Source organism: Hippocampus comes, unplaced genomic scaffold, assembly GCF_001891065.2.
Source record: "Hippocampus comes isolate QL1 unplaced genomic scaffold, H_comes_QL1_v1.1 scaffold347, whole genome shotgun sequence".
Classification (NCBI taxonomy): domain Eukaryota; kingdom Metazoa; phylum Chordata; class Actinopteri; order Syngnathiformes; family Syngnathidae; genus Hippocampus; species Hippocampus comes.
In genome coordinates, this window is record NW_017805872.1 from 466738 (window position 1) to 480842 (window position 14105).

The 14105-nt window shown below is 43.8% G+C and overlaps 1 protein-coding gene across 5 annotated transcripts in view; it reads left to right on the forward strand.

Moving 5' to 3' along the window:
• The window catches only part of si:ch211-196i2.1 (collagen alpha-1(I) chain), a 46803-nt gene that overhangs the window by 20082 nt on the left and 12616 nt on the right, over positions 1-14105 (forward strand). For 4 of the 5 annotated variants that reach the window (XR_002170467.1, XR_002170468.1, XM_019888795.1 and 1 more), the window contains exons 7-29: positions 4312-4968; positions 5520-5564; positions 5752-5871; positions 6612-6650; positions 6752-6805; positions 6874-6927; positions 7505-7612; positions 8300-8353; positions 8509-8562; positions 8765-8809; positions 8976-9029; positions 9826-9870; positions 9971-10024; positions 10471-10515; positions 11216-11269; positions 11378-11422; positions 11814-11867; positions 12473-12517; positions 12723-12776; positions 13047-13154; positions 13488-13541; positions 13624-13677; positions 13872-13916. Coding sequence is in view for 3 of the 5 variants with exons in the window: in XM_019888795.1 (XP_019744354.1) it covers positions 4312-4968; positions 5520-5564; positions 5752-5871; positions 6612-6650; positions 6752-6805; positions 6874-6927; positions 7505-7612; positions 8300-8353; positions 8509-8562; positions 8765-8809; positions 8976-9029; positions 9826-9870; positions 9971-10024; positions 10471-10515; positions 11216-11269; positions 11378-11422; positions 11814-11867; positions 12473-12517; positions 12723-12776; positions 13047-13154; positions 13488-13541; positions 13624-13677; positions 13872-13916 (1941 nt within the window). In the remaining 2 variants the exon portion in view is untranslated. Of the gene's footprint in view, positions 1-912; positions 1088-4311; positions 4969-5519; positions 5565-5751; positions 5872-6611; positions 6651-6751; positions 6806-6873; positions 6928-7504; positions 7613-8299; positions 8354-8508; positions 8563-8764; positions 8810-8975; positions 9030-9825; positions 9871-9970; positions 10025-10470; positions 10516-11215; positions 11270-11377; positions 11423-11813; positions 11868-12472; positions 12518-12722; positions 12777-13046; positions 13155-13487; positions 13542-13623; positions 13678-13871; positions 13917-14105 lie in introns of those variants that run through there. The other variant, XM_019888796.1, reaches the window with a different exon arrangement.

Genomic DNA, 14105 nt, shown 5'->3' on the forward strand with positions numbered 1-14105 from the left:
TTTTCCACTCTGAATCAACTTTCCTCTACTCTGGCTCATTTATCGTGCATTCCTCGCAGGGCACCTCTTTTAAGCTCCTATTACACTTGACTTGAAGTGATACTTGCAAAAGGTTACCACTCAATACTTGAGTTAGCGGCGTAAGGGTTCTTTTCTTTTTAAGCCAGTTTAGTAAATCAAGACTTGCTTTGAGAATGCAAGGTGATATTTACCGCTAATGTGGACTTTTCTCGGAATGTGAGTATCGTGAATTTCCTCTCCCCTAATCTGTCTGGAGATCGTTCATGCCTTTTTGCTTGCGAGCAAGCTGCTTTCAACCGAAACCCGGCCAGGAGGGCAAACTTCACATTATCTCATCATTGGCTCTCTTTGTTTCCCTTTTTTTTCCCCAAAAAAGGAAAAGGCAGTCACAGACTGTATTTCGTCTAAGTTTAGTTACACCGATAGATCATTCGACGGCGGTGACTTGATTAAGAAGTTGAGTAATTATAAAAAGATGCAGGTTGTTTGTATTCACTCTTCTTTTTTTTTTTTTTTTTAAATGAAACATAAATTGTTCCAGATGTGACAGCAGTTCATGTTTCCGGAGGGTCTTAAAATTCCTTCAGATCATTTAATTGTCATGTGTTTTTCGTGTATTCATCTTTCCTTCAAATGTGTTTTTCTTCTTAATTGAATGGAATAACAACAAGTCATTTGCCGTCACTCTAAGATGTGCAACTGCTTAGAAATCTGTCCAAGTACTTAAAACCTGCTTAAATCCAAATTTGTAAAACCGGACGAACCCTGTGCTTTTTTTTAGGATTATTTGTTGATACCTATTGTGTATGGAAGGTAGAATATATGGTTGGTACCAGTGAAGAGGGGTGTGCACCTTCTGTGGGTGTGTTAGCCGAGCACTGGATCAACCTCTTGTGCTGAGGTCTGCATGTTGCTATGAATGAAACACAGCTGAAGTGCAAAACAGAACCGCAGTGTCTCCTCTCCAGTCATGTTCTATCCTCTGGGATGGTGCCTGTTCCTCGGATGCTTGCTGTTGGATCAAGACGGGCGGTATGTGCAGGGCCAAAGGCGGCCAAAACAACAGGTACGCGTTGAACTGCTTCTAGTTAAGCGCATTGTGTGAGAGTTGCGCTGAATCGAGGGAGTAGAGGAGGCCAACCGTGTTTTCGTGGAATGCTCTCTTTGTGTTTGTGTGCAAGTTTGGTGTTGACTCGCGGAACGCAAGTTCACCTGTGGAGTTACAGTGCTGAAATTGTTCTTTGTCGAGTTGTTTTTGCAAGTGGCACGGATCCCAGGAGCGTTGCGTGTGCTTTTTTCTTTTCAGCCTTTTGAGATGTGTCAATTGGGTGCACAATTTCCTTTGACAGTATCGTAGATGTTTACCTATTTACAGCTCTACTCAACGTTTTTAAGACCCCAGTGTAAATTATTCCAATATCAAATCAACCGCAATATCTGTTTGGAATCAGAACTGTCTTGGGCTAATTCATTGTACAACTGTGGCTACTGAAGAGAGTCAAATTATGAGAAACGTTATTTGTACTGCGTGCGTCGTGACGTCGATGGCGGCTGGAGTCACTTGCTACTGTTTGGGGTTGGCCTTGTAAAAAGGTCTTTGGCCTGAGGTGGAAGTCAGCTCAATTTATGTATACAAATATTTCAACGTCCCCTCCACCTCTCAGGCACGTATGCTTTCCAATCTTCTATCCCCAGACCACCACTGAGGATTTGGGTTCACTCTTTGATCCCAACTAACAGTGGGATTTGTAACATGGGTGGTCCTGCGGAGTTAAAAAAAAAAAAAAAAACATGACAGCATTAATGCCAGGCTCAACGGAATCACAACAGAAAATCACACGCATGGATGGAGTTAAGTTTCTGGTGACAGGACGCATTTCAACAATGAACTCATTAGCTTTGATGCTTATGATTCCGTTTATTCCTAATATCAAAACCTTGGGACGTTTTGTTCATGACATCATTATTTCAGTAGACCTCCTTTTTTCAGTGGTGTGAGGTGAGATTGTTCAATTTAAAATGGCTGCCTTGGGCCGGTAACGGTTGGGACACCCTGTCCTAAATCATCAGGCCTTTGCTCTCCTTTTCCAGGTCGGCCAATTGCTGCATGCAAGACCCAGCCAGTCTGAATATGTTTGCATACCTGTGTCTTGGCTAGATTTACGGACCTTGTCATTTGATTAGGCCTTTGTAGGAGCAAGTTTTCATTGTGCTGGCGTGTGTGTGTGTGTGTGTGTGTGTGTGTTTGTATATCTGTGTGCATGTGCGTGCGTCCGGTAACGGTTGGGACACCCTGTCCTAAATCATCAGGCCTTTGCTCTCCTTTTCCAGGTCGGCCAATTGCTGCATGCAAGACCCAGCCAGTCTGAATATGTTTGCATACCTGTGTCTTGGCTAGATTTACGGACCTTGTCATTTGATTAGGCCTTTGTAGGAGCAAGTTTTCATTGTGCTGGCGTGTGTGTGTGTGTGTGTGTGTGTGTGTGTGTTTGTATATCTGTGTGCATGTGCGTGCGTGTTGATAGCATTCTTGCCGACGGCACTTTTGCCATTCAATGGGGCCGCCATCAAGTTATAAGAGTCGATCTGTCAGCTGCATGCGTACAGACGCCGAGCAGGCTGACGGAGGGACACGGTAATAACCATTAACGCGGTCCAGGTGTAGCCTGCCAACATCTGCCCTCATTCTGAATGTCTGGCTTTCCTGTTGAGATTTGTACAGACACCGTGTAATGATCATCCTGTTAGGTATTATCACATACAGGTTGCCATTTAATGTCTTTGCGTAGGTCACGGCGGAGCCAATTATAATTATTTTTTTTCATAATCAACGTAAATGAATTCCCAGCAGCTCAGTTACAGAAGACTTCTCATGACATGTTCCATCATGTATATGGACTATTTCCGAGATGCACTCAATAAATAAAGCACGTCATATAGTTAGGCTGAAGCTTCAAGTCTGTGTGAATTTATCTGGTGACTGGCATGAGAGTAAAAGGAACAAAAGAATGAAACGCAATTTGGATTGTCCAACCTCAGACTGGGTCCCAAGTCGATCGCAAGAGGTGTAAGGGGAAATTAGGGGTTAGGGTTAGCTAAGGTTAGAGCACCTACCCTGCTCTAACCCAACTTTCGTAACACAGGCTGAAACATGCATTTTTTTTTTTTTTTAATACCTGAAGAAAGGGAACGCCACTCATACACAGACTCTTCAGTCAGACTTGCGCTTGGCCTGAAAATCGGGCTCATAGAAGCCTTCCTTTCTTGAAAAACCTAAATGGGAATCTGACAGATTGGGAGGAGATAAGCTGAGGGTGGGTCCAGTGTCAGTTTGACAAGCGCAGCAGGCTGGCTGACTGCGTATCAGGATAAGAAAGCATGAAAGGGCCTTTGTTTTCTCTTGAGGCACCGAGTGAGGCTTTTTGCCTACCTCCGCCCTTCCTTCACCTCACGTTGACCTCCGGACTTACCGCGCATCAAGTTTTTATCTCATGATTATTTCATGCATGGCCCTTAATGAAACATCTTGTTGAATGAGTACCTGAAAGAGTTTCTTGTATTCATTCATTCATTCTTTTCTTTTTTTGGGCGCGGGGGGGGGGGAGTTGGAGGGCATTGCTGTTATTGTGCACTCAAGGAAAAATAAAAAACACTTTCCAAGCCATCAATAAATCCTGCTGGTTTTTGCTGGCACAACTCTCACCCGAACATTGCATCCGACTGACTGTGGCATCTGTTCTCTCTTGAATTGCTCTCCCGTTCATGTGTGTCCCACCTGGCCTTCAAAATTAATTCGTTCTAACAGTTGCAAGTATTCTGACGGCACGCAAAGGTTCAGGAGTAATATGATCCGATTGTTTGAGCTACTACCGCATGTTCTCCGTCGTATGCGCTACCCAACAATCTCTCAGGGTGAGCTCCTGCCGCACTCTCGCCCTCCTTCTCTTTCCATACGTGCGTTCGCTGTCAAGCCGTTGTGATTTACCAGCATGTACAACATTTTTTATCCTGAATGGCTTCCCTTGCTGTGCGACTGCTTCCTAAGCCTTCAGCTTCAGGTTAAGCGGATCAGAAAATGGATGGATGGATGGATGAATTTATTGCTTTCTGATGCTTTCCCCTTCCCCCAGTCCGTGATGTCGTTGTTTCTTCTGCAATGGTCTGTTATGGCTGATTTCTTGTCTGGAAAAAAAAAAAGAAGCCTTAAACTTTAATTTAACCATAAGTAGAGAAGATTGAACGTCATAGCGCATCTTAACTCAGACCTTCTTTCTCTTCTTTATCGCTTAGCAAGATGCGATGTGGCGACGAGGTGCTTCTCGAGGGGATGGGACTCCGCCCTCGGGAACAAGTCGTCAAGGTGCGGCGGGGCACGTTGTTGTGGATGAGGACACTGAATTCTTGGATCTGACCTTGCAAACCGGCGGACAAATTAACCCTCAGTGGAAGCCTTTCAAAAATGGAATCGGGAGAAACCAGAAGGGGAAGCCTGGAGTGACGTCAAAGCGTTTGGAGGACAACATCACGACAGATAAAAAGGTTGACCCTGCCGGGAGGACATCATCGTCGTTTCCGGGAAAACCAACCAGTGACATCATTCATCTTGATGGCAGAAATACCCGCAAAAAGCCTGTTGTGGTATTTACCGTTGCTCCTAAGCTTCCCCGAGCACCCTTTGACTCGACTGGCGATGGGACCGATTCTTCTCATGTCATCGACCAAAGTCCATCTGTCAGAAAGGCCGAAGAGCAGGACAGACCGACAACCACACAGAACATTTCATACATGAACCATCCAGCCAGACTCCAAGGTAAACTTCCAATCAAAAGCAAATCTGGAATTATCAGCATTGCATCGAAAGAAGGAGGCCTGGTCCCGGGTTCGGATGGCAAACTGTATCGTCTCAAGCCCGGACCACCGGGCAGAATGGGCCCTCCTGGACAAGAGGTAAGTTTTTCTCAAGTTGCAATGTCATCAAGAATGATATTGCATCGTAGGAGTCTAGAGAAGCCATTTTGTGTTGCTTTGTCGATGTTGATTTCGCTTGGTGAAACATGAGCAGAATTTGGGACTTGGGTCCATCCATCTATTTTCGAAACCGCTCCTCCTCACGAAGGTTGCCAGACAATCGCGGTGGCACTCGTAGACAGACAACCATCAGCGCTAGAGTCAAGCCTAGGGACAATTTTAGAGTATTTCATTAGCCTACCGTGCATGTTTCTGGAATCAACCGCTCCTCCTCACGAAGGTTGCCGGACAATCGCGGTGGCACGCGTAGACAAACTACCATCGGCGCTCGAGTCACGCCTAGGGACAATTTTTCGAGTATTTCATTAGCCTACCGTGCATGTTTCTGGAATGTGGGAGGCAGTTTCAAAAAGTGAATGCAGTGAATGGGCAATCACACTCGCATCTTTTAAATCAACAAACAATTTCCCGGTTTGTGTTTTAATTCTTGTGTGTTCTCTTGAGTATTCATGATTTTAATTTATCTTCAGGGCTGCGATGGAGAAGCTGGGTGGCCTGGATTTAAAGGCGATAAGGTGAGAACACAACACAAGAGTGAACATCCTGTTAGCGCATCCCAATAAATCCATTTAAAGTGTACGTTTTGGAATAGAAATGCTTGTCTCATCAGCTCCTAACATGCCTTATTGATCATTTTAACTCCTCATATATCCCAGCAGCATGAAATACATTTTTATCAATGCCGAGTTGTGATTCACGAAGGGTAAGATCGGCCCTGAAGGGAGTCCAGGAAATAAGGGTGACCGTGGACCACCGGGACCACCAGGTTTACCAACCCTGTACCTGTGGAGGAACACTGCTGAGGAATGGGCTGCCTTCCAGGTACACTACACACCTGGCTGACCAAAATACTGTTTTAAAGTTCACATCTGAAGAAGCGTCCGACCCGCGATCATATTTACGCAGTGTGTTGCTCCTGCATTTCGGAAGTCCATTTCAGATGAGTTTTGCAATGATGCCGCTCGCCATTATTTGTAGTCACACTTGCTTAGTCGGCTCCCTTCCCGGTTGGATTTTGTTCTGTTCTGTGTGGCGACACACAACAGGATTTTATTATTTTGAATATTGTCAGTCATTTTGGGAGGCGAGGGGGAGATGTTGGAGAATAAAGACAAAGCAGACTTTGGGTGGGAGTCGGGAATCCATCCCCAAATCATCCAGATTATATTCATGTGTGGATCCCGCTCACAATCTCTTGAACCACAAGCGAAGAGCGAACACACAGACAGTGCGTGCAAGAACATCATCTGTACTCATCTGCTTATTCGGTGAAAACAATGACTTCAGCCCGATGTTGTGGAATGCACCTCCGAGCATGTCAGAATGATGGACAGCCATTTATTAGAGGAAAAGATGAGAGAAATATATCTGCTCGTGGGTTGTGGGTAGTTATTGTACATACTTGGGACTTATCTGCAGTCACTCCCCTAGAGGCCTCTGGATGACAATGTTAGGAAATCAACCGCAGAAATGTTGCAGTAATAGAGACGAATGAAGAAAGGATGTTGAATCCTATGTCGTTTCATCATTTGGTGAATTTTTTGTGTGTCTACTTCTTTCAGCAAACCAGTTTCTACCAATTACTCCGTGCCGGTTGGCCTGTAAGTACGCACGGATGCTGAATAACATTGTTGTAACGTTTTGTTTTGTTTTTTTCTCTTTTGTAAGCTTCATTGACCATGTTTATACTGTGACTTTTTAGATTAATGATGGCCCTGCTGGACCACCTGGAGAGATGGGCAAGACTGGCATGCAGGTTAGCAATTGGCACTAGGCATGATCAAGGCTAATTCTTGAAATGGTTTTCCTGTTCCTTCCACTCAGGGTCCCCCTGGCGAACCTGGCGAACGCGGGCGACCGGGGATGCCAGGAGAGATGGTAAGCAGCAAATCCATCATTTGATGAAGATACGGGAAATTTATATATTCATATAACGTATCAGTGCGTGTGCATACGCAAGTAAGTGGATGCTGCATATGCGTACAGTCTCGCCAGGTGAAATATGCCTCCGGAAATCTATTCCCAATTCATCCATCATGACGCCCTCTGCATAAAAGCATGACATTAATCATCCACCACAGTGTGTAATATAATGTAGTGGGCCTGAGTGATGGGTGTGTGTGTGTGGGGGGCGGGGGGTTCAATCCATCACTTCTTGTTCTCCACCTGTCTTCAAACTGAATTATTGCTCCCCACAATATTCGTGTCAAGATGTCAAGACGTTGCGATCCGGGTGATACCTTGTCTGTGTGATAAACGGCTCCACCCAATCTCTTTGACTTGACACAGGAGTGCGAAGATATGATTTACAGTCGCGCGGTTCCAAACAATCGTTCCCCTGCATCACGAGTTCATTCATGATTTCTGTTTCCGCATGCTTTTCGTGAGTTAAATGTCACAGTTGTCTCAGGTCGCATATCATGTACTTGCAATGGTTGACGTTGTTGTCTGAAAGGGTGAGCGGGGCCCCAGGGGTCCTCCCGGAAGAGCGGGGGCCCCAGGCAGAGATGGAGAAAACGGAGAAGACGGTCAGCAGGGGTCACAGGGTGTTGCTGGATCACAGGTATGAACTTTGGCTCGATATGACGTTCTACGTGAAAGCGATAGAGCAGTGGTGTCCAAACTACCGCCCGAGGGCCATTTGTCATGGGCTGCAAGGTTAGTTAAAAAAGGTGAAGGTGGGCCAGAGTGAGGAGGGAGGATGTACTGTAGAACTTTTCTCTATATTTGACGATAAAAAAAAAATGATTAAAAGTATCACGCAATTTATCTTCAAAACACTGCAGTGAATAATGAGTTCAATTTTAGAGGCCAAAATAAGTCTTCCACTTTGTACTCGATGGCTGATTTATGAACACATCAAGTAACTGAAAAATGGTCACCTTACTCCAGTTTGTTGTTGGGTTTGTTTTTTTTGGGGTTTTTTTTCCTGAATGTGAAGTTGGGATTCGGTTGCTGTTCAGTGCAGAGCTCGATCTATTCTATGAGACAGAATTTTGAAAAAGCCTCAACTATTTGCCTTCACGCCTGTAACGGAAAGCTGATGAAATGACCAGGACAAGACAAACAATATAGAATTGCTTTCTTGACCCACACAAAGTGGCCGTTTCATCCTTCTATTTTCCTGCACGTGGCCCTCAAACCAAAAAAGTTTGGACACCACCGCAATCGAATGACATGCAGAGAGACATAGCATGTCCGATGTGTTCATGAGAAACTGATTGAATGTCCTATTTTCGAGTGACTTCAGGGCCCATGGGGCTTCCGTGGCGAGCGAGGTTCCAAAGGGGAAAAGGGTGATGAGGTGAGGCCTAAATTTTGGACAGCCCAACTGTAGTAAAAACTACAAAACTGCAAATGCCTTTTCTGCCCTTGTGAGAAATGTATACACTTACATTTTTACCCCAAATAATATTCTCGCTATTCCAATTTTTTTTTTCCTTCCCCTTTCCCCCATAGGGTCTCACTGGTCGAAAAGGTTCAAGAGGGGAAAATGGGAAACCTGGCGAGAAGGTACAAATCATGGTGGATGTTCACAATGACTACCTGCCCTGTGATTGAACTATGCATTTTTATATGAATATGTAAAATCTGTTATAAGAGCTGCGGTGATCAAAATATGTCAGATTTTCATGACATGGAAAGAATGTAGGTGTATTTCTTTTGAAGGGACGTGTCTAAAATGATGATCTTGGACTGTCTTTGCTCATTTTAGGGTTCAGATGGTTTACCAGGTCCGCCTGGTCCTGTCGGGCCGAGGGTGAGTGCCCTTCGCTTGGATACTACATTCCAGTCAGTAGTTTTCGTGTCGGAATAAACTAGCTTTTTCCAAGTGATGTTCGAGTCAGTCGAAGGAGATGGCAGCATATCGCGTGATCCGTCATGAGATGAACACTGTAAACACTGAATCTGAATATATTTTGCAGGGGCCTCCTGGGATCCGAGGTGGCAGTGGTCCAGAGGGCCCGCCTGGACCCGATGTGAGTGATTTGCCCTTTCAGGGTTCAATTGTATCAAATCTAGTGTCAAGGACTGCGTGATGCTATTGGACGTAAAAAGCGCAAATGGAAAAAAACTATGAATCAAAACCAAATCAAAAACAGAATCATGACATCGATCTCGTGTTTGAATTTCATGGTCTAACTTTTATTCGTTCGTCATACTTTTTATGCTCCTTTTCCGTGGAACTGTTTTTATTGTATTGCTGTACTGCTGCTACGACCAATATCATTCGATGATTAAAATTCCACAAAGGGTCCCCGAATGAGGCCCCCTGGATAAGATGGCAGTGCTTTAAAAATATTTCGCTTGGCTTCTTTTTGTCTTATCGCTGCCAGAATAACTTTTTTTTTTTTTTTTTTAAACATCTGTGCAGCGACTGGATTTAAAGCCAAATTGTAACGTAAGAAAGAGATCATAATGAGCTTTATTAAGTCTTGAGATATATTTGTCATCCATTTTGTAAACTGCTGTAGTTTAATGTCATCATTCTTAGGGTGAGATCAGGCAATCTTTGGCTGTTCTGAAAATTGTGTAAGAGACGTGCTATCATACAAGATTTGATGAACATAAAACAAAATAAGGCCCCAATATATATTTTTTTCTGAAGTGACGAATGGCTTTGACGTCACGGTTTTGTCGTCTTGTGAGATATTGTATGCATTGTGTATCTAGTGACCTTATGTCGTATTGTGTGCTCATAAGTGCAACGTATGTAATGCTATGTTGAATACGTGTCACAGTAGAATACAAAATATTTACACCGCTTGTGTCCAGGGGGAGCATGGTTTAGACGGCGCACCGGGTTTTCCGGGTCTGACGGTAAGCTGAAGACAGTGGGAAGAAAAAAAAATTCGATTACGTTCTACAATACTCTTTTTTTTTTTTTTACATATTTTTCGGGTGTGCTTTTCATTGGCAGGGTGCACCAGGCATTACAGGACAAGTTGGTCTTCAAGGAGTTAATGGCTCAAGGGTAAAATGGACATCTTCGATTCAGTTGCGCAGTTTGAAAGATTTTTCATAATTTTGTGTAAAATGTGAGATCGATCTTGACATCACATGAGTGTTTTTTTTTTCAAGAATTAATTATTTGTATTTTTCTAAGCCTAGCAGTTAGGTGTCGGTGAACTCAGTCCATGTTGCTCATTACAGTTTTGCTCGTATATTATTAATTAAGAATGTTCAACTAAATGAAGCTGCCTTTAATTGCTAAGTCAACTGTTGAGTTTTTGACGTGTTCCGTTTTGCCGTGCGGTCGGTCGGTCAGAACAGAGTTGTCTAACATGTTCTGTATACCACAGTTACATCATGATGGTCATTGTTTTGACTCTCAAATAACCTTGACAGGTAGTTTGATATTGAGATGCTTCTGTGCTGGCTAATGACTTTGTGTGATTTGTTTACTCTTGCCCTTTTTAGGGGGACGTTGGCCCTCCAGGCAATGTCGGCCGCAAAGGTCCACAGGTATTCATTTTGCATGATTGTATTGACACTTGAGTGTTTGAGCTCGCATACAATGTTTAACACGTGTTTCTTTTATTTTATGTACTTAATTTTCACTTGACAGGGCCCCCCAGGTTTAGATGGACATCGATTCAGTTGCGCAGTTTGAAAGATTTTTCATAATTTGTGTAAAATGTGAGATCGATCTTGACATCACGTGAGATTGTTTTTTTTTTTCTTTTCAACAATTAATTATTTGTATTTTTCTAAGCCTAGCAGTTTGGTGTCGGTGAACTCGGTCCATGTTGCGAATTACAGTTTTGCTCATGAGTTATGAATTAAGAATGTTCAACTAAATTGAGCTGCCTTTAATTTCTAAGTCAACTGTTGGGTTTTTGACATGTTCCGTTTTGCCGTGCGGTCGCTCAGAACAGAGTCAGATAATAATTTCTGTACACCACAGTTACATATTGATGGTCGTTGTTTTGACTCTCAAATAACCTTGATTGATATCGAGATGCTTCTGTGCTGGCTGATTACTTTGTGCGATTTTTTTACTCTTGCCCTTTTTAGGGGGACGTTGGCCCTCCAGGCAATGTCGGCCGCAAAGGTCCACAGGTATTCATTTTGCATGATTGTATTGACACTTGAGTGTTTGAGCTCGCATACAATGTTTAACACGTGTTTCTTTTATTTTATGTACTTAATTTTCACTTGACAGGGCCCCCCAGGTTTAGATGGACAGGCGGGGCCTCCAGGACCCAGAGGGCCCCAAGTAAGTAGAATAAAAACAAAATACATTTTAAAAATTCAGTGCGTGCTCATGACCGTGGTGCGGCCTGTGTCACGAATATGTTAAAACGAGTTTCACATTTGTTTATAGGGAACACCAGGACTGAGTGGTGGAGCAGGGCCGAAAGGAGATCCTGTAAGTATGTTGTTGGCTTTTGTTTGAATGGCAGCAACATTCGAGCAAAATGTCAACCAGTTGTTGGAGGGATGCTGTTCTGTATCGCGGCCATCATTGAGGTGCCCCTGAGAAGAGCATCGAACATCCCACGCTCTGCTCAGGAGTGCAGTGTGCATACCTCCTCATTTGGACATCTCGCTGTGCATGCCTGCACGCGCATGTGTGTGGCCTCTTTCTCTGTCTGGTGTGCTTGAAAGTACATACAGCAGAATGAGAATTGGATTGGACACTTACCCTCTCATTACAAATGGCAATACCGTACTTGATAGCAATTTTTTTTTTCGATTTAGTTTTTAATCGTATGATTTGTTTATTTATTTATTGATGCTATTTTTTTTTTGCACCCTAGGGACATGTGGGTACCGTGGGTATGCGGGGCGAACCCGGATTTGAAGGGCCAATGGTGAGTTCGATATTTCCTAGGGCAGGGGTCCCCAACCACCGGTCTCAACTGGTCCGTGACACAAAAAAAGTTGGGGACCACGGCCCTCGGGAATTGCTGCAGTACAATTGTGAGAACAGTGGAGCATGCTAATAATGTAACTGAACAATGTTAGTGTATTTCTGCCCCTATGAAATAAAAAACATATTTGAAGTTCACCACTCCTTGGGCCGTTTATCATGGTAGAGGCAGCCTGCAGCCTTAAAGCCTCAGTGCGGAGCGGATTCGGTCATCCAACGCAAACTGGTCCTCAGTGAGGATCCGGACAAAGCTAACCCAAATGATCTGCTATTTCTTTGAAATGTCATCCAAATAGTGTCGTCATGAAGGTTGAAATCAAAAGGGCCTGAAACTTGACCAGTGTACCATAGTTTGATTTGAAAAAGAGCATCAGCTCAACAGTGCCACCTAGTGGGTGATTGCTTCCAGCGCTCTCGACCTGGACTTGATACGTCTGTCTTCGACTCAAATATTTTCTTTCTTTGAGCTTTGACATGATTTATGAATACGGTTTTCTTTTGCTGATTAATTCACATAAGGGTTTACCTTACCGACCTTTTGTTTAGGGTGCAGCAGGGGATTGCGGTGCACCAGGCATCCCCGGACCTACGGTAAGCTCGAATAAGCCAAACAATTTGGTGTGGTTTTTACTTTATTCAGCTCCATAGCAATGCAAAGGATTCCTAATAGTGAAAGTTTTTTTTTTTTTTTTTTTTTCGGTGTGGTTTTTACTTTATTCAGCTCCACAGCAATGCAAAGGATTCCTAATCCTGAAAGCTTTTTTTTTTTTTTTTTTTTTTTTTTTTTTATGTACAGGGCATCCGGGGACCAGATGGGGACACGGGGATTCCAGGCCCTAAAGGAGATAAAGTAAGAAACTGCTTGACATGTTTCAAAGTATATTATTAGGAAAGACAGATCTTGAAATATTCACCAGCAGGAGGGTTTTGCACAGAAATGAACAGACTTTGTTTCAATAACATCACCAGTAAAAAGTTGAGGAGAGCATGTATGCTTTCCTGCACTTTCCGGTTCCACCACCAAGTTTCTTTTTCCCTTTCCCTACCAGAAGAGATTCCAAGTACTTTCCTCTGCATCTCTCAGATCTTTGTCAGAGGTCGTTTCTGATGTTTGTCTTAGGGCTTTCAAGGGGCCAGTGGTATTCCAGGTCCTCAGGGAGAGAGGGGCCCCCCTGGGTTTCCAGGTTACTTTGGAGCCAAGGGTCAACCTGGTCCCAAAGGCATTGAGGTACAACGTGCGACGCTTTTGCTCAATTTTGGACTAGTACATTGGCAGCGTTCTGCATGAAACTACGAGAGCTAAAGGCAAGAATTTGTCAGCTCTCAACAATTTGTCATGCTTATTTTACGAATACAAACATGGAACAAGAATTCCTCCTAAATAAGGTTAAGACCATAGAAGTTCTTGACAAATTAAGTCAAAATAAAAACACTTGTAACATCTAAAGCAGGTAGTACAACAGGCTGATTGATGCACAACAAAGCCCGCCGCTGACTTTTTAAAGCGCCACGATAAGTAATTCTTTGTGCTGTCTTGACGGACTTATCTTTCCTCACTCAGGGCGCAAACGGTGAAACGGGCCATCAGGGAAAAAAGGGCAGTGGTGGTTTCAAGGTCAGCACGGCATGCAAATGAGCACAACACACACCACATTAAGGCCACAGTCACATTCATCGATGTGTGAACTTTCTTCAAGGGTAACAGAGGACCAGATGGACGAAATGGGAATGCGGGACCCAGAGGCAACAGGGTAAATCTCTTGTGCTTTTCCTCAAATTCATAATGCAGCCGTTTCACCAAAAAAAGTTATACTTAGCCTGGGCGCCACCCCTTGAGTTCCTTGGAACGTAGTGAACTTGTTTTTACATCATGCTGCTAACTCCTTTTCTCTGGGGATCGAAACTCGGGCTGTCAAGCGCCACCCTTGTCGTTTCTTTTCTCCAGGGACGGTCAGGACAAAGTGGACCCAGCGGACAGCCAGGTCCACCGGTAATCTTGACTGTCAGAAATGTGTTTATATGCATGCGGTCGTTTGCTTAAAAGTCGAGGCTGTGTGTCTTTGTTCGAGATGTAGGCAAAGGTCATCATCATTTCCCTTCAATCGTCATTCTTTTTGTCATGCGTGAATAGGATATTTGAATTTTCGGAGATGTCGACGCTTCCCAAGCCCAATATATT